Source organism: Apus apus, chromosome 3 (assembly GCF_020740795.1).
Source record: "Apus apus isolate bApuApu2 chromosome 3, bApuApu2.pri.cur, whole genome shotgun sequence".
NCBI classification, from domain to species: Eukaryota; Metazoa; Chordata; class Aves; order Apodiformes; family Apodidae; genus Apus; species Apus apus.
In genome coordinates, this window is record NC_067284.1 from 13,374,799 (window position 1) to 13,402,641 (window position 27,843).

Sequence of the window (27,843 nt, forward strand, 5' to 3'; positions counted from 1 at the left end):
CTTTGATTCTGCTCTAATGCAGAGACAGAGCAAACATCTGAATCAGACTGTATTGTTGCCTTTGTGCTTCTGAAGTCATGTGGGATCTGTAAAGTGGGAGATGCCAGGTTATTTTTCTGTAAAAAGCAGAGTGAAGAACTTTAAAGGTAGAAGGGAAGTAAGATGAAAAAAGTAGAACCATCAGGGAAGAACATAAGAACCAAACACTTACATGCCTTTACAGAAATAACAAGGTTCACATAAGAATACAATGCAAATGTGTGGTAAATTAAGTTGGTATGATCCCTTAATCATTTTATTAAGTATCCTTCACCAAGGTGTTAAGTGTCACTAGCATCATACACATGAATCCTTCTCCTTTCTCCCCAAACCAGAAGTTATGCACTGAAACAAAAACCATAAAGATTTAAGGTAGCAGAAGAAAAACTTAAGTTAGCCCATTGGGAATAGCAAGCTTTTCTTTTTCTAAAACCAGATCTGCATTATTCTGAAATCTTGTTCTAAGTGCTTTAAGAATAGCCTTCATTTCTCAATTGCAGAGGAAATGGATATTTCTTCTACACAGATTTTTCCTCATTTAAGCTTTATTGCTGTTTTCAATCATGGCAAAGGGAAAAAAATTGTAGATCAAACATCACTGAAGGCAGCTCACTCATCCAGAAATAGGCTATAAAAGCCATATTTAATATAAGTCCCACAGCTTGTTAGCAGGAATAATACTGACCTTCAGTTTGGACAAAAGCTTAACCTTTAGATAGCTAACAGTTGTTTGAGGTGCCACACTCAGAAGGCAGATTTCCCAAATCTCTTAATTTGGGAAGAGAAAAGGGAAGTCCACAGCTCCAGCTTTCATATTCACTCATGGTTAAGTACTTACTGTAAAAGGAGGTTGCACTTCAGACTTTTTCTTGGGAACTATTTTCAACAATAATCTGCTAGCTTTAAAAAGTCTCTGGCTTTAAGTATAATCCCATTCCTTTAAACACTGGGAAACAGTGCAAGAATTGCATTTGAAAAGAGGAAATCGAGATATAAGTGATTTATAATAAGGGCACAGGAGATGAAAACAAGATGTTTCCCCCCACTCCTTGTATTCTTTACATGCACAACCCCTTTGCTGTTTTTTCTATTGGTCAGGTGAAGGAAGAATGAATTAATCAGCATTTAAGCATCTGAAGAATGTATCAGCAGGCCATTGCTACACTTTCACTCTGACACGTTGTACATAAAATAGGTTAGTTTCAAGAAAAAACAGTTAAGCACAGGATCTCGGATCCACTAGTTTCAATTAATAACTTCCTTCAGGGCACCCTTACTCCAAATCCAGCAAAGGAATTGATCCTGGTTCCTCTGCATCCTATGTGCTTGCCCTAAAACCATTTAGCCATTAGCTACCCATCTTTTGAAGAAAGCTGAAACATAATTTAAGTAATGGCATATATTCAGAACCTTATTCCTCTCCAAAAAAATAAGCTTCAATCCCTTAACAAACCAGAACAGATGTGGTTCCAACACCATCCCAACTGAGTACAAAAAGAAGATGGAGCAAGTGCAGCTCAGCTATGCCTTTGGAGCTGGTCCTCTCAACAACTCAAAGCCTGCTAGCCCTTCACTGGCCCACTAGTCAAGAAAGGGCCATTTATAGAGCCAAAAAGCATATGAAGCTTAACATATCACCACCATTTATTTGCATATAGTAACTCTACTGGCAAAAGAAAAATTGTTTTAATCTGATTTCCTGTGATTTAGCTACTGAATCCTGCACTTAGCAAACTGGAAGTTGCATCAACAACTTGAAAAAAAAAAAAAAATATTCTGTGTGTAGAACACTAGTTTCAGGTCATCACTGGGCAGCTCTCAGGACACCACTCTGAAGTACTAGAATTACAGGCACCAATTTGCTTTCACTCAGCAGCAGGTGGTGGTATTTTGTTAAAAAATAACCAAACAATTTGATATGAGAAGTATTCCCCCTATAAGCTTGGTAAGTTGAGTTTGACCTGCACCAAAAAGCAGCTAGAAATCAGAATTTGAAGTTAATGCCAAGCAGATACCTATTATGCTGCTCAGTTTCAGGTGTCCTTTTTGGGAGTGGTGGAAGCTGCAGAACCTCCCCAGGGGCTGCCTGTTTATTCTTTGCTTCAGTCTTAATTTGAGGATTATACATTTCTTGGCCAAGGAGTTTTCATACCCCCCCACAATGCCACGCTCCAGCCTTCACAGTCCCCACAAATTATTGTGATATCCTTCAGAAGCTGGACGTAAGCAGTCATTTAAAAACAAAGAATAAAACAAACACAAACCAAAAACTCAGGAGGCTAAAATAATGCTGGGCAAAAGGTTTAGACCACAGAAGGCCTCAGAATAAAGCATGTTTTACTTTTAACTAAATGGGATTCTGTCAGCACAGACAGTCTTGCATACAAGAAAAAACACAGTTATGAAATAGCTTCTAACAAAATACCAGAAGGCCAAGGAAGGCTTCAAACTGGACAGCAACAGGAATGGTTTACCTTAAAGTAAAAGAGTTTTCAGTCAAGGATCCGATGGGAAGATTGCATGACCGATTTGCTTTCCACAATGATTGGTGGCTCTGAGATGAGGAGCTCATCCTCACCTGCTGAAGAGTTCTGATCCGTGTTCACAAAGTTAGGAATGTTAAATTTTGTAAGACAATTTAGGTCCTCCTCAAACATTCCACTGCTCCTGGGAACTTCCTGGAAGTAGGTATTACTCTCTAGACCTGGACCTTTCTGACTTTGTTTTGTTTTATCCAAATGTTCCACCTCATTAATACAGAAATGGAAAAGTGAGCGGGATTCTTCAGCTATTTGATGTGAAGAGACCCTCTCTGACTCCAGAGGTCTTCCAAAATCTGCCACAAAGCTGTTCATGCGAAATCTTTTTTCAGAAGGTTCTCCATTGCTGAGAAGGGAAAAGAAAAATACAGTAAGCATGAAAGTAGAACTATTTGAGTTCTTAACAGCAAATTGGCTTTCAGCAACCATTATGATCAGAGTGAAGGGAAACCCTATAGTTTATCTACAATAGGTTTTGAAAGCCAGCACTAGTTATTGTTTTTTTGCTGAAGCTATTTTAAGTTATGGTAATTTTCCATGGGAATGTTATGGATGCCAGCACTCTTCTAGTAATCAATATATTTTAATAATCAACTCGCTGAATGAGCTTAGAAATACTCGAGTATTTCCTTTTGATATCAAGTAGTAACAAGTTGGGGGGTTTTTTAATGGTTTATAGAACACTAAGAAAAATCTTTGATAAAGAAAATCTTTCTGAGACTCAGGCAGCATGCTGTCACTAAAGGCATAATTTGAGTACTTGGTTGTCCAGACATGAAACCATCTTTCCCACTGACTTCAGTCAATGACATTCGGATTTCCAAATTAGGAGAGCTAGAACTACAGATTGCTGTAAAGGGTGGCAGTCTTGACAAATCAGACACAGCCCAGGAAGGGCATCTTAACATCCTTCTTGAGTTTTTTAGAAGCATTAGCTGAAATCTGCAGGGACTCCTGCAGAAGTCACGAACAGCTGGGGGTGAGAAAAGCTGAAGCTAGACAAAAGTTTTACAGACAGTTCCATATTCTTTGTCAGGCTGAATTTATATGCTATCATTACAAAATGCAGGTTATTTGCATCTGAAAGGCAGTAGAGGTATGAGAGGATGAGTAGTGAAAAATCTAAACATTCTCAGAATATAAGTTTTTCTAAATAAGACTTAATAAAGCAAACCGTTTACATGTAAACATGCAGCAAGTGGCACTGGAGCCAGATAGCTGGACCCCTAGAGGTGCACACAACACTTAAAGAGATTTTCAGAGAAACATTGTAATTTAATTCCCTAGAGCCTGCAGCAGGAGATTAAGTGCCTAAGTGATTATGGAAGCCTTAGATAACACCTTCAGAAGTTTACCCCCCTAAAACCTCAAGTTCAGAGCATATCTACCATTAGTCTTTCAGTCATAGGTAATCTTCAAGAGCCCTGCTTCTCCAATGCTAATTTACTTCCATTACATGACACAAGAATTCTATCTTTACCAAATCAGTTACCATTAGCCTACAAATCAAAGCAGTTGTGTAGTTTGTCAAAACTGTATTGCCTCATTCTGCACTTCAGCTTGAAGTACATAAAAGCATAACCTTTAAACTGATACAAGACAGACCAGTAACTAAGTAATAGTCTACTGTACACACACCAGGAGGCAGACTGCAGTAATGCCGTGGTAGCTTTCAGAACTGATGACTGACATGTCTGTATTTCTAATGCAACAGAAAGCACCACTTTGAATTTATGTCACTTATAGTTTTGCAAATCTGTCACCAAGAGTTTCTATTTAGCATTGTGGTACAGACATTGGAAGGGGTAAACAGGCATACAAAGAAGGACAAATGCTACAAGGTTAGGAAGAAATGGCTTCAGAAGAAAGCATAAATTGCATCCATTAGAGAGGTAAAACTAGTTAATGGGTATAGAAAGTGGTCTATAATCTAGTGAGCTATCAAGGAGCAAAGGCTGACTGCACAGAGGAGCACACAAGACTGGCAAAGGCAACCTAATCTAAATGGAAGAATAGAAGATGCAAAGACATGTTACAATGATCCAGGATGCTGGGAACATATGATAAAGAATAATCCTGTGCTCAAGAGTGAGGAACACATGATCTAATACACAGTCATATTTTCAGATTCTAAATTTCAGAAACACTACCTTTCTGTATTTTGGGAAGGAATTTTATTGGGTTTTTTTAAAACTAAACTAGACTAGAAACTAGCAGTCTTGCTCATTACAGTATGCAAGTATACCTCTAGTGTACATCTTTTCATAACACTCAAGAAAAGCAGCCTCAGAAATCCCAGTTTTACTGTGGAAAGAAGCACAGCCACCTGGACAATCAAATCCCTTTTGCAGTATTTGGGCCAACAGGACCCTCCAAGTCCTAGAAGCTGCCAACAAGAGAGCAGGAAGGTGAATGCCAAGATACCCTGAGCATCACACATACTGGAAACCACTCCAAACAAGCAGTTGCCAATGAACTAACCCAAGCTCCCTTTTCTGGGAATATTCCAGCCGACAACACTGGGTTCTGGCCTGCTGGATTCAGTATTCCACTCTGGACTCAGGCCACTGGACTTGAGTGAACTGTCAGGGTACAGACCATTTTGCCCAGTACACCCTTCTAACAGGAGCATACTGGTTTGGGACTGTCACTTAAGATTCCTTTATATCTCCTCTCAACTCCTCTCAACATTCCTTGAAGTGACCTGGGGTACTTGGCAAACCATGGAAAGGAGTAAGTAGCCATTCCTCCAAAACAGCAAGGTTTGGCATAGAATGACAGAATGGTTTGGGTTGGAAGGGGCCTTAAAGATCATCTAGATCTAACCCCCCAGCATGGGCAGGGACACCTTCCACTAGATCTGGCCTTGAACACTTCCAGGGATGGAGCTTCCACAACTTCCATGGGCAACCTGTGCCAGTGTCTCACCACCCTCACACTGAAGAATTTATTTATAGTATCTAACCAGCTTTCCTGTAGGCCCTTCAGGTACTGGATGGCTGCTATGGGGTCTCCCTGAAGCCTTCTCTTCTCCAAACTCCAAACCCCAACTCTCTCAGCCTGTCTTCATAGGAGAGGTGCTCCAGCCCTCTGATAATTTTTGTGGGGCTTCTCTAGACTTCTCCAGGAGCTTCATGTCCTTCCTATGCTGGGGACTCCGGAACTGGACACAGCACTCCAGGTGGGGTCTCACAAGAGCTGAGTAAAGGGAGAATCCCAAGGGGAACTTGAGAGATCTAAATACACCCTTAGTAATAATCCATGTTACCCTGAACATGGGAAACCTTCCTGAGTATGTTTTCAGCAAACACATACATATATCCATTTCTTTCAGAGGATCTGCATTTCTCCAAATGGGTTTCACCACATAATTCTTAACCAAAAGCAACCAATTTCACCTGGCCATTCCACCTTTACTGCAACTAGTTGTACAACCTGCCTCAACAGCTGCATGAAGCTCTGAGATTATATCAGCCAATACTGTGCACAGATTGGTTACATGAACACATGCATTTGCTGCACAAATGCCTTTTTAAGGATGTTTTTAAATGTAGAAACAAACATAGCTTACTATTTTCTCCTGAGTGATGAACAAGAGTACTTTACCTCTCTCCATCCATATCCTGACACTTCTCTTCTGGTCTGAGAATGTACCCAATTCTGAACATGTTGTACAACTTTGAAAAGTACATGCTATCATATCCCTTTCTATTGATCCGAGAAGAACATACTGCTAGAAAAATCAGAGTATTCTACTTTGGATCCAACCGTCTGAACCTGGCTACACTTCTCTCCCACATTAAGGGCACTTTAAAAAACTCCTAGATTTACTAACTGAAGTCAGAGACACATCCCTCAATCAGGTTGGCTTTTACCCAAGACATAGGAATTCCATCAATATCTATTTCTAAAGGAGGGCTGCAAGACAGCCCGCTAATGAAAAGATGAGTCATGAAGAGTCCAATCAGGTGTAAAGACAGAAGATGCAGGCAAACTAAAACCAGTCTGTACTAGTTTTACAGGTAGCTATTTCTGTTTGTCAGTTTTTATGTGCATTAATCAAAAATGAACAGGAAACAACAATATTCACTGCCCTTGGTGTACTTCTGGATGATCTATTTCCAGTACTACACACGTTTGGTTATGAAGTCTCAAAAAATAGTGCTCAAATTCATTAAAAGTGCCAACTCAGCATACATGGTAAGCAGGCAAGGATGCAAAAATATAGCTCCCAGAGCTACAAAGGAAGTTTAAAACAATTACCAAAAGGAATAACTGGATTCTCTTCAGCAATTGAAGAAAAATTATATTAAGATTTATATTGAAAGGGACTTCTGGAGGTGTCCAGGCTAATAACCTGATGAAGGCAAGGCCAACTCTGAATTCAGATCAAGTTATTTGGATATGTAAGTTGACCTAAGACAGAGGTTTCCCAAACTTCTGACAAATAACCATATTCGATTGTCTTTGTTGTTTATTTGACAACTTCATCACTTCTTCCTCTCTCAAATTATTCATGTGGGATGCAGACTCAGGCACTCAGCTAAGAAGCAAGATCTCTAGGGAAAAAAAGGCAGAACACCAACACTCACAAGGACTTGAAATATATTTGGGAGCAAGGTCTGGCTACTTTATGACAGTGTATAAGGGAGGGAAAAATACCAGTAACTCAGTTCTGGGAAGCTGCATTCTTTTACCTCTATTTCCTTCTTACAGAAGCAAACATTTAGGAGCACAGAAGAGGCTCACAATATATGTATGTCCTCTCTAATATGACCCTGTCTCTAGAGATATGCTGTCACATGAAGTTTCAGAGCCAGTCTACATACGACTAAATAGCAAAGGGCCTTCAATAGGCAGAAACAGGCAGGCTGCTTTAGGAAGTCATAAGCATTAAACTGCCTTTCACAATCAGCTCCTCATCATTGCTACCTGCCTGCAAACCATCTCACTATCCAGAGAGGCTTTTTATTTCTACTTTATGGCACACAAAGCTGAGATGAGATGTGGGTTCAAACCTTCTCAGAGGAAGGGACACTGGGAGCCTGCATGCTGTGCAAATGCAGATAAATGGTTGAGGGAAGGCATGGTCATCACACATCAGCCAGAAAAAACAAGAAAAAAGGTTAGTTTGTGACTTCCAGGGGAGCCTGATATTAAGCAAATGCACACCTCATCTGTACTTCAGCATCTACTGGAATTTCTCAGCAGAAACTAAGACATTCTGAGACTACTGGAGCTACAGGGTTAAGGGCAGACTTTGTAAATACTACCACTATCTACATTTTGGACTTGAACACATAAACATGTGGAAACCCACCAGACTTCAGCTTCCTTAATTTAACATCTGCACTGCATTTAATCTGTATATACTCTGTCACCATTCACATTTCTCCCACTCCATCACAATATTAGCCTACCTAGAATGACCCCATTTATTTGCAGAGCAGTAATCTAAGGCCAATGCTTTGGCAGCCTAGCCACCACCTTTCCCTCAGCCTGAAAATGCGTATTTGCAGCTATTCCTTTCTCTTACTGCATGCCTACTGACTATTTGCTAAATAGGGAACACATTAACAAAAGATCTACAGAACTGGTCCCCCAGAAGTGCTTGGAACAAAGATTACTTGAAAGAAGGACAGACTGCACCCGTTCATAAGAATGGACTAGGACAAGACAGTGCTGAGCCAGTGCAGTGTCAGCACAGGTGCTGCTTGTCTGGGGGCTGCAAAAGAACAGACCACTTAGCATTCTGGTTTGTTACTCCAGTTTTCAGACTCACTCTTGATGGGGTGGTGCTCCTGTCTTCGTCAGCAGGGTCAGGACAAAAAACATGAAGATGACAAAAACTGCAAGACCGACCCAAAATCCAATCACAATGGAATCTGGTGAAAAAGAGAAAACAAAATTATCAGTATTTCACCTGCACTTGCAGAAAGTCTCCTGCATGCAGCACAACAGCAAATCCCAAAAGACTTTGCAGCTTATTCCTGGGTGGCAAAGAGGAAGGATGATCAAATTTATCATTATCTATTTTTAGACAGAAAGCTGCCATTGAAGCTCTCATTTCTTGTCCAAATTTTACTGATGTCTGGACAAAACAGAAACAAGCTGAAAGAGGGAAGACACCTAATTATCTTGGTTAGTAAAGTAAAAGGAGTTCCATTTGTGCTGCCTGGCCCATTTCCAAGCATTGCTTTGAAAACAACCTGAGTGCTAGAACTGAGAAGAGAGGATTATTTGATTTTGAGCAAAAACCTCTGTCCCTGTAGAACTGAACTCCTGTTGTTGTCACAAAATCACAGAATGGTTTGGGTTGGAAGGAACCTAAAAGATCACCTGGCTCCAATCCACCTGCCATGGGCAGGGACACCTTCCACTAGACCAGGCTGCTCAGAGCCCCACCCAACCTGGCCTTGAACACTTCCAGGGATGGGGCTTCCATAACTTCCATGGGCAACCTGTGCCAGTGTCTCACCACCCTCACAGTGAATTATTTCTGCCCAAGGCCATTAGGTTCTTAGGGTATGATGGATTTCTTTGACACAGTAGGTTTAGGAAGATCTAGCTTTCTTTCAGTGGTGAAATAGGGGGTTCTGAAATGAATGGAACCACATATAAAACTATTTTCTACCTCAAAAAATATCAGTAACATATACAAAACACTTTTGAATAATTTTTCATTTGTATTTCCAACTTGCATACAGATACCTGTCAGAGAAGCCAAATGGATTTGGACAGAAAGTCAAACCACCCATTAATTCAGAGGAAAACACCAATGCAACAGCTAAATATAGGGGAAGAGTGTGGCTTTTTGCCTGTATGCATAAGATGTACCTACTGTCCTCATTTATAGCAAATGGACCCACAGATAAACCACCAGTCCTACTTTATACAAATCTATGTCCACTTGGCACTTCAAAGTTGATCCACAGCTGCCCCTGAAGGAAGCTCAAAGCTTCCAGGAATGTGAACAAGAGAGGTCCAAGTGGGACTCTTCCATACTTCCAGACAACAATCCAGACTCTGTATGCAGATAATTTCTCACCTGCCATTTCAGTTAGTTGGTTTTTGTTTATGCAAATATTCAAAACTGTAAAAGTTTTTAAAAAATAACATAGAAATATGCAAGAGAGAAATCTAGATCAGGACAGGTATCCTATTCACCCTTAACCTCTCAGACAGCTGCTACTGAACCTCAGAGTTTCTCAGTGACTGTAAAGCTCCACAATGATCTGTCCAACCCAGTGCAGCAAGCACAGCACAGAACTTCAGCCAGCCTGCCAAATCTCCCACACGACAAACTAAATACACCAGAAAACAAGGAACAGCTATCCTGCCTGGTGCTTGACCCCAACAGTTAATCACACTTCCACTGTGAAATTTCTTCTACGCCAAAAGGCAGATCTGGAAGCTGGAAATCAATTCTAACCACTTGCTCTTTCTCTGCAAAGTAAAAGTGCCTGCTGCAACTAGAGATTTTCTCCCTGTGAAAATACTTTATCACAATCAAGTTACCCTTAATCTCTTTTTCTGGGAAGCTAAGGAGGGTAAGTTTCAAGTCTCCCACTGCAATGTTTATTCCACCTCTCCTCTACCACATCTCCTCTCAGCACCCTTTGTAAAATAACTAGGGGGTGGTGTGAGTATAGGTCTCCATGATGGGGGTGGGGGAAGGAGGAATACTTCTTGCTGAAAGCCAAAATCATTCTGGTATGAGTTTATTTCTGTAATTCCATGCCTTTTGAGCCCTAAATTATTTTCAGAATAATTCTATAAGCATAGCCTCTATTCAATGGTTCAAGATTGTCCTTACTAATACACAGTAGCTCACGATCATCTACCATCCTACTGGGCTTTGAGGTATGTGAAAATTTCATTTAAAAAAATAAAATACTCCCATTAAAAAATGTACCATTTAACCATTTCCAGTTACTAGTACCTAACATGCCTCAAGGATATGTAACTGCATTGATAACCAGAAGGTAAAGTCTGATCAACACATCTAACAAATATGCCCATAGATTATATTGATCAAGCTGCAAAACTTAACTCATCAACTAAGGAAAAATAATTAAAATCTGGAAAAAAAACCCAACACTTAAAAAAAAAAAAAAATAAAATAAAAAAAAAATCAAGATTTTGATAAAATACTGCTCCCCACAAAAATCACAGCTGCCAGCAACTTGTACTGAATAGCAAGCCTGTCTTGTGGTTTGTTGGTGTGTCCCCACAACGTAACTCCGAAGTTTACTGAGCCTAAAGCCACATCTTCCTTCCTCTACTGTGGCTCCTGACACACTTCAGACCCTCTGCTGTTATCAACTACATTATTTAGATTTGTTTAAAATTAAAGCAGTTAGCCTGAGTTCTGGATTACTTAATGTAGGTCTCAGTCATTTATGTACGAATTAACCAAACTTGCTAACTTTTAAACATTCCTTCAAAATAAACAGTACAGAACACAACATATATTCAAACAAGTATGGTACATAGGACTACATTTATAATCACTGTCCCAAGTTACAAATAGATTGGGAAAGTAATCTATGACTTTCTCAAGTTGCAGCATCAGCCTTCCTTTGCTTCCTAACACAGACTCATAACATCCTGGCAGCAGTTCTCACTCCCCTGATAATTGCTACCTATTTTACCTCTCTCTAATGTTACTGACACCAATTCCAAAGGCACAAAAAAAGGATTTTGTTCTTACCTCTGCCCATCATAGGTATCTCCTGGCTATCTTTGTCTATTTCCTTTCTAAAGCCTTATTTACAAAGCATCTGGGGCCTTCTTATTTCATTTCTCCTCAGACAGATCATACTCTTTGCTTGTAAAACAGCACTCTTTTTATTATTTTTTTACATTGATATATTTGATTGTAGCATTTGAACACTTCATCTTCTACCCACCTCCACTTTTTTTAAGAAAGGTTTTTTTGTGTATTAAATTGTTTTGTCAGTATCTTTCTTCACAGGTCACTGCAAAAAAAATTATCTGCTTTCAAAAAAAAACCAACACAAACAAACAAACAAAAAAAACCAAACAGGCTTCTGAATTCCTGTGTATATACATTAACCTCCCCTTGCCTACAATTAATTAAATCAACATGAATCCAAAAGTGGCCTCCAGCCTTCTCTTGTGGAATTCATCTTACATTATGGTTCAAAACAGCACGCTCTCATTTTGAGTGAAATAACTTTTGCATATCAGAAATATATGAATAAATAATAATGAAAAAAAAAAAAAATCACACACCTCCAGCTGGCCAAGTGTCACTGCCAGCTTGTATCACCTGAACTGGAGTTCACCCTCCTTTAACCTCTCCAACATAACTCACAGGCATTCATTAACACCCCTTCTTTGTCAATATTCAAGTCTCCTTCCTAATACAAGCCCCATTGTATCTCCTCTCCTTCTTCCTGCCCAGCTTAGGATTTCAGTGAAGTCAGATGTCTGACCACAATGCCTCCACATTCCTTGACAGTCTCACCTCAGCTGGAAATAGACAGAACAAGAAACACACCCAGAATGTACCATCTCAAGAAATATGCCATACAGAACACGGACACAGAATATCCCTTTACTAGACTAAACTCAGCCCTCTGAGAATGCATGCAGTAACACCAAAATAAACAGAAATTAATCAGTTTTAAGAAAAAAAAAAAAAGAAAATAAAAGAACAAACCAGAAGAGACTTCCTAGGTTTGAATTAACTAGATTGCACTTAACTAGATTGAACTAACTCTTTCATAAGCACATGAGGCTGCACATGAAATGCAGTTGTTACTTCTGTCCCGTTCTCTAGTAAGAGTTGCCCAGAACCCTTCTGCTCTACCAACAGCACAGCCAGACAGTGAAGCTGAGCTGTCTGGCTTGCATGGCAATCACCTCAATGACAACCAAAGATCTGCTTTGCTGCTTTACCTTCCACAATCCAGAGCTAACTACCATTTTTACTTTTTTTCTCCCATCACACTCTGACACACCAAGCTAAAAAGAAAACATGCACATAACACTGTAGCTAATCTCTGTAATCAGCAATCTTGGTAATCAGGTTTAGCCTCTGACTGAGTGGAAGAATGGAATAGAAATTAGAAACGTGGAAAAAATAACCTACATTTTTCAAGTATCTTAACATTTATAAAAATACAGGCAGTAATCAGCAGGCTTTTTCGGGAAATGAAAAATATCAATAAACTACAATTTGGACTAAAAGACAAATTCTGCCCTAGGTTGTTTGTTGTTGGGTTTTTTGTTGTTTTGGTTTTTTTTAAGTATTAATAACTTCAGCAAGTTTCTTCTGTTCCTTACAAGCCTCCCTGGCTGTGCAGACTCAAGGAATATCAGCCTTTCTGGGCTGCTGTTGGCCATTGCAGGCACTCTGAATCCTCATCATGACAAATGAGGAGGAAAGTATGTGTCCCACCCTGGATCAGTGCTCCAGCACTGGATGGAGATGCTTCCCAGTGCTTTGAAGATTCGTGCTCAAACCTTCTCACAGTTCGTCCAGCTCAGAAACAAAGAAACAGGATGGTTAGCTACTCTTTGGCAAAGTGCTTGCAAAACACATCCAGTAATTCTGTGTTAGTCTCTGTTATTTTTTTATTTTGGTTCCCCCCCCCCCAATCACCTCTCCTTAAAATATAATAATAAAAAAATAGAGAAATCTAGCTGAAGCCATTGTCTAGATTTTAGATAAATGTTGGTCCAGCTGTGCTTGTCCTAACTAATTTTTCTCTCAATTCCTACCTATATTTTTCATCTCTCTGGCCCCTGTGCTCCACTTCTTACTTCTACTGTAAAAGAGTTTCAGTATTAAGTCCCAACAATAAAAGTTTCTTCAGAAGGAGAAAATTCTTATTTTAAGTCTTCTAAAAGCTATAAATTTGTTTACCATTAAGAGAAACAAAAGCAGTAAGGCTGCTCACCACTGCCTTTTTAGTGTTAATGAGAGCAAGAACAAAATAACATGGATCATACCAAGTAGTCACCAAAAGCAGCAGTGGCTGCATTTGCTGCTATAAACTGTTTCTGATAGTCTGATATTCCTCAGTATTGACAAACATAAAAAAAAAAATCCATGTTTCTGTCATGCACAAGAAAAGCAGTCAATAAAAAGACACAGAATAATAATCATAATAATATAATAGAGCAATACCTCTACTTGCTGAGAATCCAAAAAAATGCAAAAATCTTTTTTTTACAATTTTTAGTGACAAATGATGAGCAGGAACACTAAGATGGGGAAGCTCAGCTGCAATAAATTATGTCCCTACTGAACTTACATTTATGAGCTTTCAGGCCTTCAAACGACACTGGTCCATACTCATAGTACTCGTACTCCCAGGTGTAATCAGAATTAGACAAGGCTTGCTGGGAGGTTCTGTTAGAAATCAGCCTCAGAGCAGACATCCTGCAGCTCAGTAAATATATGCCTGTGGATACAAAATGCATTCATAGAGACTACATAGTTCTAGTGCATCTTTTGCTTTTATAGCGACTCCTTTCTCATTTAAAGGATCTCTTTCTCATCACTTTCCCAAGAGCAGCCAGTCATGCTTAAAAAGGCTCTCTCTCATCTGTTCCTTTAAAACCCAGTATCACTGCCTCAGCAGACAAGGCTGTCACATCCACTCCCATTCCTTCCCCAGTCTTGGCTGGCCAACCACCAGTCAATACAGAGCTTCTCTTCAATGGAAAGAACCTGTTGACCTCCACAGAATGTCTGTAAGTGTACAAAGCATCAAAAACAGGCTCCTCAGATTGAGTATAGGTTTTATAGCTAAAAATAGTAAACATCCAAGCCCACGAGCCTCAGCAGCTTAGGATGATGCTGCCACGAAAATACAGGTGAAGAACTGGCCAGAGAATGAGGCTTAAAGGGTTATATTATCTATAGAAAGTCCAGTTGGCAGCTAGTTATCAGTGGCACCCCTCAGGGACTGATACTATAATAAAACTGAGTGAACTTGTAGCAAGTTCACAAATCTTGTGTGGGGCAGTCAAGAGGCTGGAGGGCAGACTGCTATTCAGAGGGACCAGGACAAGCCGGAAAAAGGAGTGACAGGAACCTCATGAAGATCACCAGAGCAAATACCAAGTCCTGCATCTGGGAGGGAATAACCCAGCGCAGCAGTATGGGCTGGGAGTTGACTGCTGGGGAGCTGCCCTGCAGAGAAGGACCTGCAATGGACAAGCTCAACATGAGTCAGCAATATGCCTTGTGGCAAAAAAGACCATGTGTCCTGGGCTGAATTAAGAAGACTGCAGCCAGCAGGTCAAGAGAAGTGTTTATTCTTCTCTGCTCACCACTGTTAAGACTGCATCTGAGGGTACTATATCCAGTTCTGATATCCCCAATAACAGACAGACACAGACATGCTGAGGCAAGTCCTGTGGAAGGTCACCAAGATGGTCAGGGAGCTGAAGCACAAGAGGCATGAGAGCCACAGGGAATTGGGTTTGTTCAGCCCAGAGAAAAGAAAGGTATGGGGAGACATCAGTACTGTCTACAGTTACAGTCAGAGGATACAGAAATGACAAAGCCAGACTACTCAGAGGTGCAAAGTAAGAGGACAAGAGGCAAACACAAAAATTGAGAAACAGGAAATTTAAATTAGATACAAGTAAAAATTTACCCAATCTAGTCGAACATGCTTTGAGCAGGAGGCTGGACCAGATGACCACTAGAGGTCCCTTCCAACATAAATTTATCTGTGCTAACAAGCAGCTTCAATATGCCACTACAGGAGGAAAATAAAACAGGAGTGATTTTCCCCACAGATCAACAAAAACTGTAATGCAACATAAAGCACCATTAACTTGTCTTGATAGGTATTTCTGTCATTACCACAACACTGCTCTAGGGATCTGTATTTTGCAGAGTAACTTTTTCAGAATATTAAGACAGTTTTAGGCACATCAATAGAGAGCACATCTCTGCACAAAACATCTGCTGCAGCAGCTGGAGTCAGGACTCCAAGGAGAGAAGTGACGCAGCTCATTCTCGGCTCAGGATAAGGAGCTTCTGTCACCTTCACCCTCCTTTAGCCACTCAGAAAGCTTCCAGGGAGAAAAAATAGCCTAAAGCACAGAGGAGTAAGAAAAAGGATGTCTGTAATGGACAAGCCAGTTCCTGGCTGAGGATGTTTCCCGTCCTCTATTTCCAGCCTTTTAAGAACATGACATAAGAGCTAAGTTTAACTGTGATAGCTATAAAGTTCCTCCTTTGCTTTCCCAGGGACTAGAAAGCCTTCTTATTTCCTGGAATCAGAGAGAGAATGTCTAATTAAGCTTTAGACAGAGTTTTTCTTGGGTTTAATCAAATAAAGTAACTGCTGCCTCTGTAAGAAGCAAGTGGCACAGAGGAAAATCCAAGATTCCTGTCCTAGTTTGATCCCATCTCAGCTGTCAGCTGTCTCTTTACAAGAGTTTGTGCTTCATTTGGTGACTGGGCCTTAAGAGACTACATGGTACTTGCAGAGGGTTCCCACCATTTTTTTTTCACCCCTTCTCCTCAATGTTTTGTTGATGACATGTCTCTTCAATTAGCATATTCTTGTTAAAAGGGCTACTTCTCTTTTTCACAGCCTTCCAGAAGAGTCCCTCATTTAAATATTTCTCATAGGGCATCATCAATGTTCATTGTCACCTCTTCACTTTTAGTATTATAGTAAGAGCTGAACAGGAATCTGCAGGCAGAAAACTTCAGAATAGGGTACACAGTCTACAAAGTATTTTTTCTTCTACTTCAAATGCAGGTAGGATTAATTGGGCCACATACAGATGTCTCCCTGATCTAGTCACTAATGTCTGTTGATGATTTATGGGAGGACAGCCACTTCAAAGACACAAAGAATCTGTCCTGGTTTAGACTTAGGTTAGGACTTGAAGCTCCAGTGTTTCCCCACTGACTACAATCATTTCTAGACATATTTTCTCTGTAGACAAGCCACTGTCAGAGGGAGAGGCACTAACTGAAACCTGGCTCACCAGCTCCCAGGCTAACCTGTGCCTTAGGCTTTGTGGAACATATAAAATATGCCTCCAAGTCATCCAGTAGAGCTTAAGCATAATGAAAAAACCAAGCTCAAAATTATTTACTTTGCATTGTATAAGCTAAAAGGTTATACAAACCCTGCCTTTCTATGACCCTGCTACATGGCTATTGCTTTGAACAAGCTGTGCTGCCCTCAAACACCGATGAGAAAGAAGTCTGCAGGAAATACTTAACCAAATGGTCCTTGCTTCTTGCTAATTCTCAAGATCCTAGATTGGCAAGATTTCAGATCAAATTTGTGGTCTTTTCAGGGGAATACCCAACCTTTCCACCTGCAATAGAAGAGAGGAAAACAAGCTATACAGAACAACTGAAATTAAAAAAAAAACAACACCAAAAACTGAAAGATACCTGAAAACTCACTGTACAATTAACAAATCAATCATACATGCCAACTTTGAGTATGTGATAGCAGAAACTTTTCTTGGAGAGAAAATACCAGTGTTAACAGTAGTTTTGTTTGATTGATGTTCACAAACAGCATCATCTGCTTGTGCTGTTGCACTAACAGAACAAGAATGATGTTAATTTAATCACAAAACAACTTTATAACAGTAAGGAAAACTGTGTTATCATGTAAGAATCTAGAAAAAAGTTGCCTCCATAGTAGGGACAGAACAAGCATTATATTTATTTTTTTTAATAACAAAAAGATGACATTAAATTTGAAAGAAAAAAAAATCCCACTTCAAAGAGAATTTATGTCAATGGACATAACCCTATGCATAGGGTTACTAGGCCAGATTTACACAAATTGGCTAGTCTGCAAGTCATGAAGACACACTGGAAACACAGTGCTCAGTGTAGCCAAAAGAACAACTGAATCCAATGACAGAGGCACCCCAGAGTATTCCAAATGACCATTTACAACAGGGGAGAAGGCTGAAAGAAGGAACTGCTCTTGTGTGATTACTTCTGTGAAACTCAGCACTGAGTTACCAGCTGAAGTTACCCAGGCTCCATTCATATCAGTAGTGCTTGAAAACACCCTGTGCCATGCAGTGAAAGTGCTGCTGCTGCTCAGACCACCCTTACCAAACCTGCAGGGTGCCCCATTGCAATGTGCCAGTACCTGGGTGTGAATGCAGAGCAGCCCTTCACACAGCCCAGAAAATGGGTAAGTGCTTTCAGGCCTCATTTAAAAGCTGTTTTGGCTTTGTATCAGTGAAAAAAACACAAAAGCACAGACGCTGACAAGCAGAGTGGAAGCCCAGTACCCTTCCTCTCTCCCATTACAAAATAAAACTTCTGATCTTCATGCAACATCGATCTGATCTGAAGTCTAGGTCACAGCACAGCTCTACAGCACCTCCACTTCTCAGTGGTTCTTCTCAAAGAAACAGCTTTTTTCCTAGTCAGTGCTGAAGCCAGTGGAAGATAAAGTGGCAGCAATGAAAAAAAAAAAAAACAAAAACACAAAAACAACCCAGGTATGACAGACCATTTGTTTAGAGCTACTCCCACACTTGGGTATCTCACCGCCCGGGTTTGACTGTGCCATGGTGAAAATCTTCTGTTCATGCTCTCACCCACACAGGGTCTGGGAAGCCATAAACTCTCAGACACCAAGTAATGCTTGAGCTTTTCCATTTCAAAAGTCAGTTAGGTATTACATTTCCTCCAGAACTAACAAAATAAATTTAAAAAAATACAGCTTTTCTTGCAAGCTTTCACACTCAAATGATGTCTTTTGAACTTCTCTAGTTAGCCTACAACACAATGCAGAAATTTTGCCTTAATCAGATCAGTGCTTCCAGTGAGAATTTCAAGCCGTCACTGAAGCACAGCTCTTTATTAAAAGTCAAACTGGTTTGGGATTTTTGCAAATGAGAATTGTTTTCTTCCTGACTTTAGAATGAATTCTTCCCTCCAGTGCTGTTGAAGAAGCAATTTATTGCAGTGCCTCAAATACTGATTTCTTTTCAGGTAAATCAGACAGCAGTACATGGCTCACAAGCACACATCTGAATTCTCCCATTCTTAATCTCTGCTACGTTTCTGTGCTATACTGGGCAATAAACAACTAGGGACCAAGGAAACATCATTAAAACAATACAACCGAGGCCCATTTCAGTGACTATGCCAAACAAAGCCTTCATTAATTTGTATTAAAGTTGTGCCAGTAATAGGTTGTATTGTTGGCTCAAAGACTGCAAATTTGATTTAAACTGTTGAACAAGCTGCAAAAGTATTATCTGTGCTTCACCTTAAAATCTCTTCCACCACGTGTACACACATTACCAGCAAAAGAATAGGCAGGAAACACTGTCCTGCTCTCAATATTTGGTTTGGGGTTTTTTCCTTCACAATAAAGGTATTCACTTGCAATAGTTTGATTTATTTTACCCATTTTTACCTGTGATTGATACACTCGGAATGGCTCTAGTATCAGCAAGAATGAGGCCAGACTGTCCTCAGTCAATGGAGACTTGCCATTCTCCTGGCATCTTTCCAGGTATTTACTCCTGTGGTAAAAATTTTTCTTGAACTCTCTGATCAGGAACCTGAATAGGAAACCACAAATGGACAAGAAAAAGCAAGCCATATTTGAGACTATTACCTGATTATCTCCAAGCAGAAACCAAAACATCTATTTATTTCCACAGCAGTTACGTAAATCTGCATCCCTGTGTTTGCAGCCTCTGGGATGCTCAAATTAGAGTAACAGGAGCAGGGGGAGTGGATCCAAAAGAGAGTGGTAGTCTGGGAAACACAGCTGGAAATAGAAGTGCCTCAATGTTCTCACAAACCAACCCCAACCAGACAGTATTGCCACTGCTGTCCCATCCCTCAGCTAGCTACACTTGTCACAGGAGAAGTGGCAAACTAATTGTGTGCCTGTGCTTCCAGTCACTCTCCAGTGTCAAGCCCTGGACAAGGCTGACATGTCAGGAACAGCAGGGAACAGAGACTGGAGAGAAGTTTTGCCAGCTTGTCACTGAGGCAATCATCTCCAGCAAAAAGTAGAGCAGACAGGTCCTGAGACAGGTCCAGGAGACAGACCTGAACTGCCTGTCACTGTCAACACAGGCTGCTCACCGGAGGAAGAGATTAGCAAGAAGAATGTTGAGGGAGAAGCAAAGGAGGGGGGGAGGGGGTGGGAAAAGTAAAAAGTATTTTAAAAGTATGAGAATCAGCAGAAGACTAGGGAAAAGCAGCACACAGAAGCAAAGAAGTCAAGACTGAGAAGTAATTTAAGGCTGATGGAGATGTTCGTCCTTCCAGTCTAAAAGCACAAAGGGAGACGTCATCGGGAAAGAGAAAAGGAAAAAACACCCACAAAAATCCCACCACCACACAACAAACACACCACAAACTTATCTTGCCTTTTCTTTTCTCTTCTCCCCAAGCATTTTAGGTTACATTTCTAAGTTCGTTCAAACGCCCAGCAGTCAGAGCAGCACACAGCATCACATTTCGGGGAACTGAGAAGTAATTTCCACGTCCTCCAAGCAAGCTACTGTGCTTCCCAGCTGTTTTGCTCCTGAACCCGCACACTTCGAAAGACCCGAAGGAATCGCTCCACTACAAAGGCAGGAAGGCCACACAACCTTTCTGCGGGTGGCATCCTCCTCATCGCCCAAACAAACAGCTGTGTCACCTCTTCTTGCCCAGCCGCCTGTTAACGCGGGCTGAACTGCAGGCCCTGGGGGCACCGGGAGCACCCACCGCGGCGGTGGGACGGGGCAGGAGAGGAGAGGAGAGGAGAGGGCAGGAGAGGAGAGGAGAGGGCAGGAGAGGAGAGGAGAGGGCAGGAGAGGAGAGGAGAGGGCAGGAGAGGAGAGGAGAGGGCAGGAGAGGAGAGGGCAAGAGAGGAGAAGGGAGGGCAGGAGAGGAGAGGAGAGGGCAGGAGAGGGCAGGAGAGGAGAGGGCAGGAGAGGAGAGGGCAGGAGAGGAGAGGGCAGGAGAGGAGAGGGCAGGAGAGGAGAGGGCAGGAGAGGAGAGGGCAGGAGAGGAGAAGGGAGGGCAGGAGAGGAGAGGAGAGGGCAGGAGAGGAGAGGGCAGGAGAGGAGAAGGGAGGGCAGGAGAGGAGAGGGCAGGAGAGGAGAGGGCAGGAGAGGAGAGGGCAGGAGAGGAGAGGGCAGGAGAGGAGAGGGCAGGAGAGGAGAGGGCAGGAGAGGAGAAGGGAGGGCAGGAGAGGAGAGGGCAGGAGAGGAGAAGGGAGGGCAGGAGAGGAGAAGGGAGGGCAGGAGAGGAGAAGGGAGGGCAGGAGAGGAGAAGGGAGGGCAGGAGAGGAGAAGGGAGGGCAGGGCAGGGCAGGGCAGGGCCGGGCAGGGCAGGGCAGGGCAGGGCAGGGCAGGGCAGGGCAGGGCAGGGCAGGGCAGGGCAGGGCAGGGCAGGGCAGGGCAGGGCAGGGCCGTCCCTCCCGCGCTCCGATCGTCTCCCCCCCCCGCCGCAGCGCTGTCCCCTTACCCGCACCGAGCAGGTCGGCCCGCACGCCCACGCCGCTCCGTCCCGGGTAAAGGCACCGCCCGCCGGGAACGCCCTCGCCCCGACTCGCCGGGAGGCAGCGGCGCTGAGGGGGAGTTGGGCGGGATGGAGCCGGGGGGGGGGGGGAGGGACGCGCCCGCCCCCTCCCTCCCACCTGACTGGGCGAGCCCAGTCGAGCCCAGCCGGACCGAGCCGAGCCGAGCCGAACCCAGCCCAGCGCAGCCCAGCCCAGCCGGACCCCCCGCACCGCGCCCGCCCCAGCCGAGGAACCAGCGGCAGCCCCGGCCCGCCCGGGCGGCATGGCAGGGCCACGTGACGTGCCCGGGCCAATGGGCAGCGAGGGCGGGAGCGGCGCCGCGGCGGCAGGTGCGGCCTGGGCTGAGCCCGGGGCGGGCGGGGCGGGCGGGGCAGCCGGGCCGGGCGGGGCTGCCGGGCCGCTTCGCAGGAGCACACACGTCTCACAGAGTTATAGAATCAATTCCCTTGGTTGGAAAAGACCTTAAAGATCACCCAGTCCAGCTATCAGCCTAACACTGACAAGTTCTTAGCTAAACATAAAGCATCTGTATGACTCAAATACACCCAGGGATGGTGACTCCCTGGGCGGCCTGTTCCAGTGCCTGATAACCCCTTCAGTGAAGAAATTCTTCCGAACATCCAACCTAAACCTCCCCTGGTGAAACTGAGGCCGTTTACCTCGGTTCCGTAACTTGTGACTTCACTGACCAGCCCAATCAACCCCCACCTCTCCACCCGCTCCTGTCGGGCAGCAGCAGAGAGCAGCAAGGCCTCCCCTCAGCCGCCTCCTCTCCAGGCTGAACAACCCCAGCTCCCTCACAGACATGTGCTCCAAACCCTTCATCAGCTTCGTGGCCCTTCTCTGGGCACGCTGCCACAGCTCGGTGTCCTCTCTGCAGGGAAGGACCCAAGGCTGAGCGCGGGACTTGCGGCGCAGCCTCAGCAGCGCTGAGGACAGGGCTAAGGTCACCTCCCTGGCCCCGCTGTCAGGAGCGTCTGTGGTGCCGATGAACAGTTCCACGCAGATCCTTCAGGGAAGCACGGTTTGTTTACACTCCTGCAGGAACGGGTGACCTGAACAAGCAGGCACCCCCATAGTCAGGTGAGTAAGGGTTTATATTCCCTATTCCCGACACAAAGTTCCCTCCCCTGTCTCCCCACGGGCTGGGTACTCCAGGGTTTACAGCCTATCCCACGCTTCAAATTATCCTATGAGTTTCCCGCCCCTGTTTACACATTCCATTCTAGCAGTTTACTTTTTACCTTTTAGGGTAAAATTTTGACCTTTCTTGCCCCCTTGGCTGTCTTCCTAATTAACAATCTACTGGTGTCATCCTGCCCTGAGGAGCAACATAGAAGTGGCTTTGTTCGGTCTTACCTTGGGCCATAAATCCTTCTTCCCCAGATGGAGCCCAATCCACTCCCTCAGTTTCTGGGGCCGTAAACCACTCCCGGTGTCCTTGGAATGTGCAGATACCTCACTTATCTCAAACAAACTATTATATTCCTAACACTAGGGGATATATATATATATATTAACCCAATATATATTATATATATATATATAAACCAAACCCGACACCATGTTTCTAACACTAGAGTGCAAAAACAACACTACATTTCATTTCTAACACTGCTGGCCACCCTGTTCCTTATGCAGGCTAGAATGCCACCATTTCCATCCCTATGAACTGCAGCTTCTTAAACAGACGGTTAAAGAGCACGTGAGATCAGTACCTCGGTCTGCTGCTTGCAATTATTAAAGCACAGCACAGAATCGTGGAGGGTTGGTAGGACATCTGGAGATCATCTAGGTCTGCTGAAGCAGGGTCAGCTGGAGCATGTAGCTCAGGACATGAGACTCCAGGAATGGAGACTCCTCTGCCTCTCTGGGCAGCCTGTCCTGGTGTTAGATTGCCTTCACTGTTGAAAACAAAACAAAACAAAACCCCACGCTTTTTTCTCATGTTTAATGGAAGTTTCTGCAGTTTCAGTTTGTGCCCTTCTCTCTTGTCCTGCCACTGGGCATCACTGAGACAAATCTCACTCCACCTTCTCTACACCCACCAGCAGTTACTCACAGACCTTGGGAAGAACACCCTGAGCCTTCTCTAGGCTAAAGCAATTACAGCTCCCTTAGCCTCTTGTCACATGTCACATGCTCCACTCCCTTCAACATCCTTGTGTCTTTTAATGATCGTCATGACAATCAAGTGCTGTAACAGTGACATGACATGACTTAATGTTTCAATGCAGTACTAGGAAACAAGCCTCACACACCTATCCAACGAAGCCACTGCTGCAATCCCCACCCTCAAATTTGGTAGGGGATCCTTGCTAGTGCTCTGGCTTTAGCACTTGACTGCTCTTTACTACTGGCTTCTGCTAGCATCAGCCTCTCTATGTGATCTGTATCCATTTGTCTTTGTGTACTCAAATACAGGTCGTGTGCAAGTAAGGGCATCTGTGAAACCACTTTTTCTTTCCAAGCAGGACTGTCATCTTGAACAGTGTTATCTCTCTCCAGCAACAGTCATAAAAGCTATCAACGCTGCCATCTTCACCTCAGAAATATACAACTGACATCAACATTATGATCAGAAAAGTGAATAAGCATCATGGCAAGTCAAGAACCTCCCATCTCCTGCCAAGTCCACTTCTGTTGAAAAGGCAGAATTACCCAGGCTTTTGTTTGTTTTTCTTAGCCTGAAAATAAAATAAAATAATTTAAATTCCTTCTAAAAGGAAGAAGTCTCACGTAGCCAAAATCCCACTGCTTTGTCCTATAAGGAAAAAATTGAGAGCTTTTGTACCAAATGCAGAAGAGGCCAGACAAAACCCAACCACAGCTAGACTAATGAAACAGAATTGCAGTTTTTTCTCAAGATTCTTGATTTTGTTTCTAACACTTGAAAATGCAGAATTAATGATTATTCAGTAATAACAACGTGGCAGAAGAAATGTGGTGTGGAACTGCAGGTGCACAGACTCCAAGGGTAGATAAGGGTGCTCCACAATCATTTTACATTCCTCCTGTCATTTCATTTCCTGTCTCTTCATGTGCATCATTAGCATCTCTTCCTCATAGCAGAGACAGCAGTGGGAAATTTTAAAAGGCAAAGGAATTCAGCTGAGGGAAGAGGAGAAGCAGAGCAGGCATTCACACTGTGGCTGACCAGGATGGAGCTTCACCTGCAGCACCTGCAGCATCAGCCCAGGGTTTAGTGACACACAGCTAAATACTGCATCTACAGTTGATGCACAAATTCCACAGAAATTAATTCTACCAGTCCTTCTTGCCAAATCTTTAGATTCATGTGTAGTTAGTAACTGCCTGAGGTTTGGCAACCACTTGATGACAAATAGGACTGTGTTACAAGAATAAAGTTGGTTGGTTGCATTTGTATATTAATAAAAATGATATGAAGAAACAAACTTAAAACATAGAATCATAGAATGTCTTGGGTTGGAAGGGACCTATAAAGGTCATCTAGTCCAACCCCCCTACAATAAGCAGAGACATGTCCAACTAGAACAGATTGCTCAGAGCCCCATCAAGCCTGGCCTTGAATGCCTCCAGGAATGGGGCCTTCACCACCTCTCTAGGCAACCTGTTCCAGTGTTTCACCACCCTCATATTAAAGAACTTTTTCCTAATGTCCAACCTAAATCTACCCTTCTCTAGCTTGAAACCATTACCCCTTGTCCTATCATTATAAACCCTGGTGAACAGGTCTTTCCCAGCCTTCTTATCGACCCCTTTCAGGTACTGGAAGGTCGCTATAAGGTCTCACTGGAACCTTCTCTTCTCCGGGATGAACAACCCCAGCTCCCTCACCCAGTCTTCACAGGAGAGGTGCTCCAGCCCCCTGATCATTCACTGCAGCAGCTCTCTGTATTGAGAGCTCCAGAGCTGGACGCTCCAAGTGAGGTCTCACCAGGGCAGAGTAGAGGGGCAGAACCACCTCTCTTGATCTGCTGGCCACACTTTTTTTAGTACAGCCCAGGATGGAACTGGCCTTCTAGGCTGTAGCTGCACATTGGTGGCTCATGTCCAGCCTTTGATCCATTAGTACCCTCAGGTCTTTTTCCACAGGGCTGCTCTCTAGCATGTCTTCCCCCAGCCTGTATTCATATCTCTGGTTGCCCCGGCCCAGGTGGAGGACCCTGCACTTGGCCTTGTTGAACCTCGTGAGGTTCACCTGGGCCCACTTCTCCAGCTTGTCCAGGTCCCACTGAATGGTATCCCATCCCGCTGGCATACCAACCACACCACCCAGCTTGGTACCATCAGCAAACTTGCTGAGGGTGCTCTCAGTGCCACTGTCAATACCATCAATGAAGATACTAAACAACACTGGTCCCCACCCCTGAGGGACACCACTTGTCATGTTTTCCATCTGGCCATGGACCCATTGACCACTACTCTCTGGATGCGACCATCCAGCCAGTTCCTTATCCATGGAACAGTCTACCTGTCAAATCCATATCTCTCCAGCTTACAGAAAAGGATGTTGTAGGATGTTGTGGGGGACTGTGCCAAAGGCCTTGCAGAAGTCCAGATGGATGACATCCATAGGTCTTCCCTTGTCCACTGATGTAGTTACTCCATTGTAGAAAGCCACTAGGTTGGTCAGGCAGGTTTTGCCCCTGGTAGAGCTGTGCTGGCTGTCCTGAATAACCTCCCTGTCCTCCAGAGAAGGAGACTCCACAACCCCCCTGGGCAGCCTGTTCCAGAGCTCTGTCACCCTCAAAGTAATGAAGTTTTTCCTCATATTAAAATGGAACTTCCCATGTTCCAGCTTGTGCCTGTTTCCCCTTGTCCTGTCACTGGGAACTACTGAAAAGAGTCTGGCTCCATCCTTCTCCCACCAACCTTTTCAGATAGCTACAACAGTCTTTAAAACCAAGTTAAAATACCTTTGAGAATTATATAAATACAGCCGATCTTCCTGGGGAGCAGGAGTATATAGATGCCTCTCCTAGCCTAACAGACTAGTGAATTATCTTTGGGAAAAGGTTAAAGCAAAATAATGTAAGGGGAAAAAAAAAAAAAAAATCACAGAATACAGCTGGTTCTCTAGGCCCCACTGCAGATCACTTCTCTTTTACCTGCTAAACTACAGCAGACATATTTAAGCAACTTCTGGAGAAAGAAAAGAGATGGGAACAGCCAGGAAAAATAAATCTGAAAGTACTCCCCATTTAAGTAAGCCCTAGAGCTGACATAACTTCTTCTTAACAGCAGGTAAGTCCTTTACTGATAGTTTTGCCCCAAACTTGTTCAGAATTACAAATTTCTAGCATATACTCCATATTTTCTTTATGTGTGACCTTCAGTTTGTGCTCCTGTCTTTACAGACTGAGTGTTCTGTAGCACCTTTTAATAATTAAAAAAATAAAATAAAAAAATTGAAATAAGCTCATGCCCATGGTAGCTTGCTACCAATAGCTGTTTAAAATTTGAACTGACACTGACCCAATCTGATATGTTCTTATTGGCACTTTAATGCAACTTATCTGAACACAGGGCGGATATTACTTGTAACTTGAAGTTATTTTTCTGAGCCAAACCTGTAATCTCATTTTAAAATGGATTTATAATTGTCAGATATGCCCTAATTCCCTTACAAATATGAAGACTTAAGCTTGGAATAAGCCTGTGCCTCTTTTTACTGTCAGTGGTTAAAATAAACATCTCTCTGTCAGCCAGAAAAAAGATCAGTAATCAGATTCATGGACATTTGTCCTACTCCCCTGACACTTGCACTTACCTTTTTGTCTATTTTGACTTCTGGAAAGAGACTAAATTACTTGTAGTCCATGCATTAATGTATTAGAGTAATACCTTGCCAGTCTTTTTTTTACCATATCTGGGGATATCTTCTCATCTGGTCCTTTCTTGGTATTTTGATCACAGAACAAAATCTTTTCAGCTAGCATGTTTCACCCTAGTTTATGGAGCATCTTTTGCAGTTCCTGGAACAGCTCCTGTTTCTGGCAGGATTAGAGGGGAAAAACAAAAAACCCTCAAAGCTTTCGAGTTCATCCTTGTATGCAAAGCAAGGAGAGAGGGACAGGCAGGCCTCATTGAAAAAAATTCTGGGCATTGTTTTCTAAGTATTATGTTGGCTATGAAGCTGCTTTATTCCAGTAAAACTACTCATGAGTCACAGGCATTATATCCTAGTTTATTTTACAGATTATGATTCTGCCATACTTCAGCAAAGTAATCTGCAGTGCTGGCTGAGCCCAGCAGCAGTGACACAGAAATTTGACAAGCTACAGCATCTAGTTCAAAGCCTTATCAAAACATTGTGTTCACCTTCTATGTTTGCTAAGCCACAGCAACTGGTGGAAATCACAAGTATGCCAAGCTGACCAAATGTTTGCAAGGTAAGGTTTTGTTAGCAAGGCAATGGGGTCTACAGAGGTGGCGTCTGTGAGAAGCTGCTTGAAGCTTCTCCGATGTCCAATGGAGCCAATGCCAGCTGGCTCCAAGGTGGACCCACCACTGGTCAAGGCTGAGCCCATCAGCAATGGTGGTAGTGCCTCTGGGATAACAGAGACACTTCCCCATGGGAAGCTTGTGCAGGAGCTGGCTCCTGGCAGGACCTGGGGCTCAGTGGAGAGAGGAGCCCTTGCTGGAGCAGTTTGTTCCTGAAGGGCTGCATCCTGTGGGAGGCATCCACAATGGAGCAGTTCATTAGGAACTGCAGCCTGTGGGAAGGACTCACATTGGAGGAATTTGTG

General features: G+C 43.2%; 1 protein-coding gene across 1 annotated transcript; it reads right to left on the minus strand.

The window, feature by feature from the left end:
• Positions 1–1,803: 1,803 nt before the first annotated feature.
• Positions 1,804–14,010, minus strand: MRAP2 (melanocortin 2 receptor accessory protein 2). The gene is made up of 3 exons (XM_051614770.1): positions 13,868–14,010; positions 8,362–8,464; positions 1,804–2,925 (listed from the first exon to the last, which is right to left on the minus strand). The coding sequence occupies exons 1-3, from the start codon at positions 13,992–13,994 to the stop codon at positions 2,532–2,534; spliced, it is 624 nt and encodes a 207-aa protein (XP_051470730.1). The 5' UTR covers positions 13,995–14,010; the 3' UTR covers positions 1,804–2,531.
• Positions 14,011–27,843: the final 13,833 nt, after the last annotated feature.

Bases quoted from the DNA above. Each gene is read 5' to 3' on its own strand.
- MRAP2 (XM_051614770.1), bottom strand. From the start codon at position 13,994: ATGTCTGCTCTGAGGCTGATTTCTAACAGAACCTCCCAGCAAGCCTTG. The intron at 8,465-13,867 runs GTAAGTTCAGTA...CTTTTTCACCAG, and splicing joins AGGCCTGAAAGCTCATAAAT to ATTCCATTGTGATTGGATTT. The intron at 2,926-8,361 runs GTGAGTCTGAAA...TTCCCTTCTCAG, and splicing joins GGAGCACCACCCCATCAAGA to CAATGGAGAACCTTCTGAAA.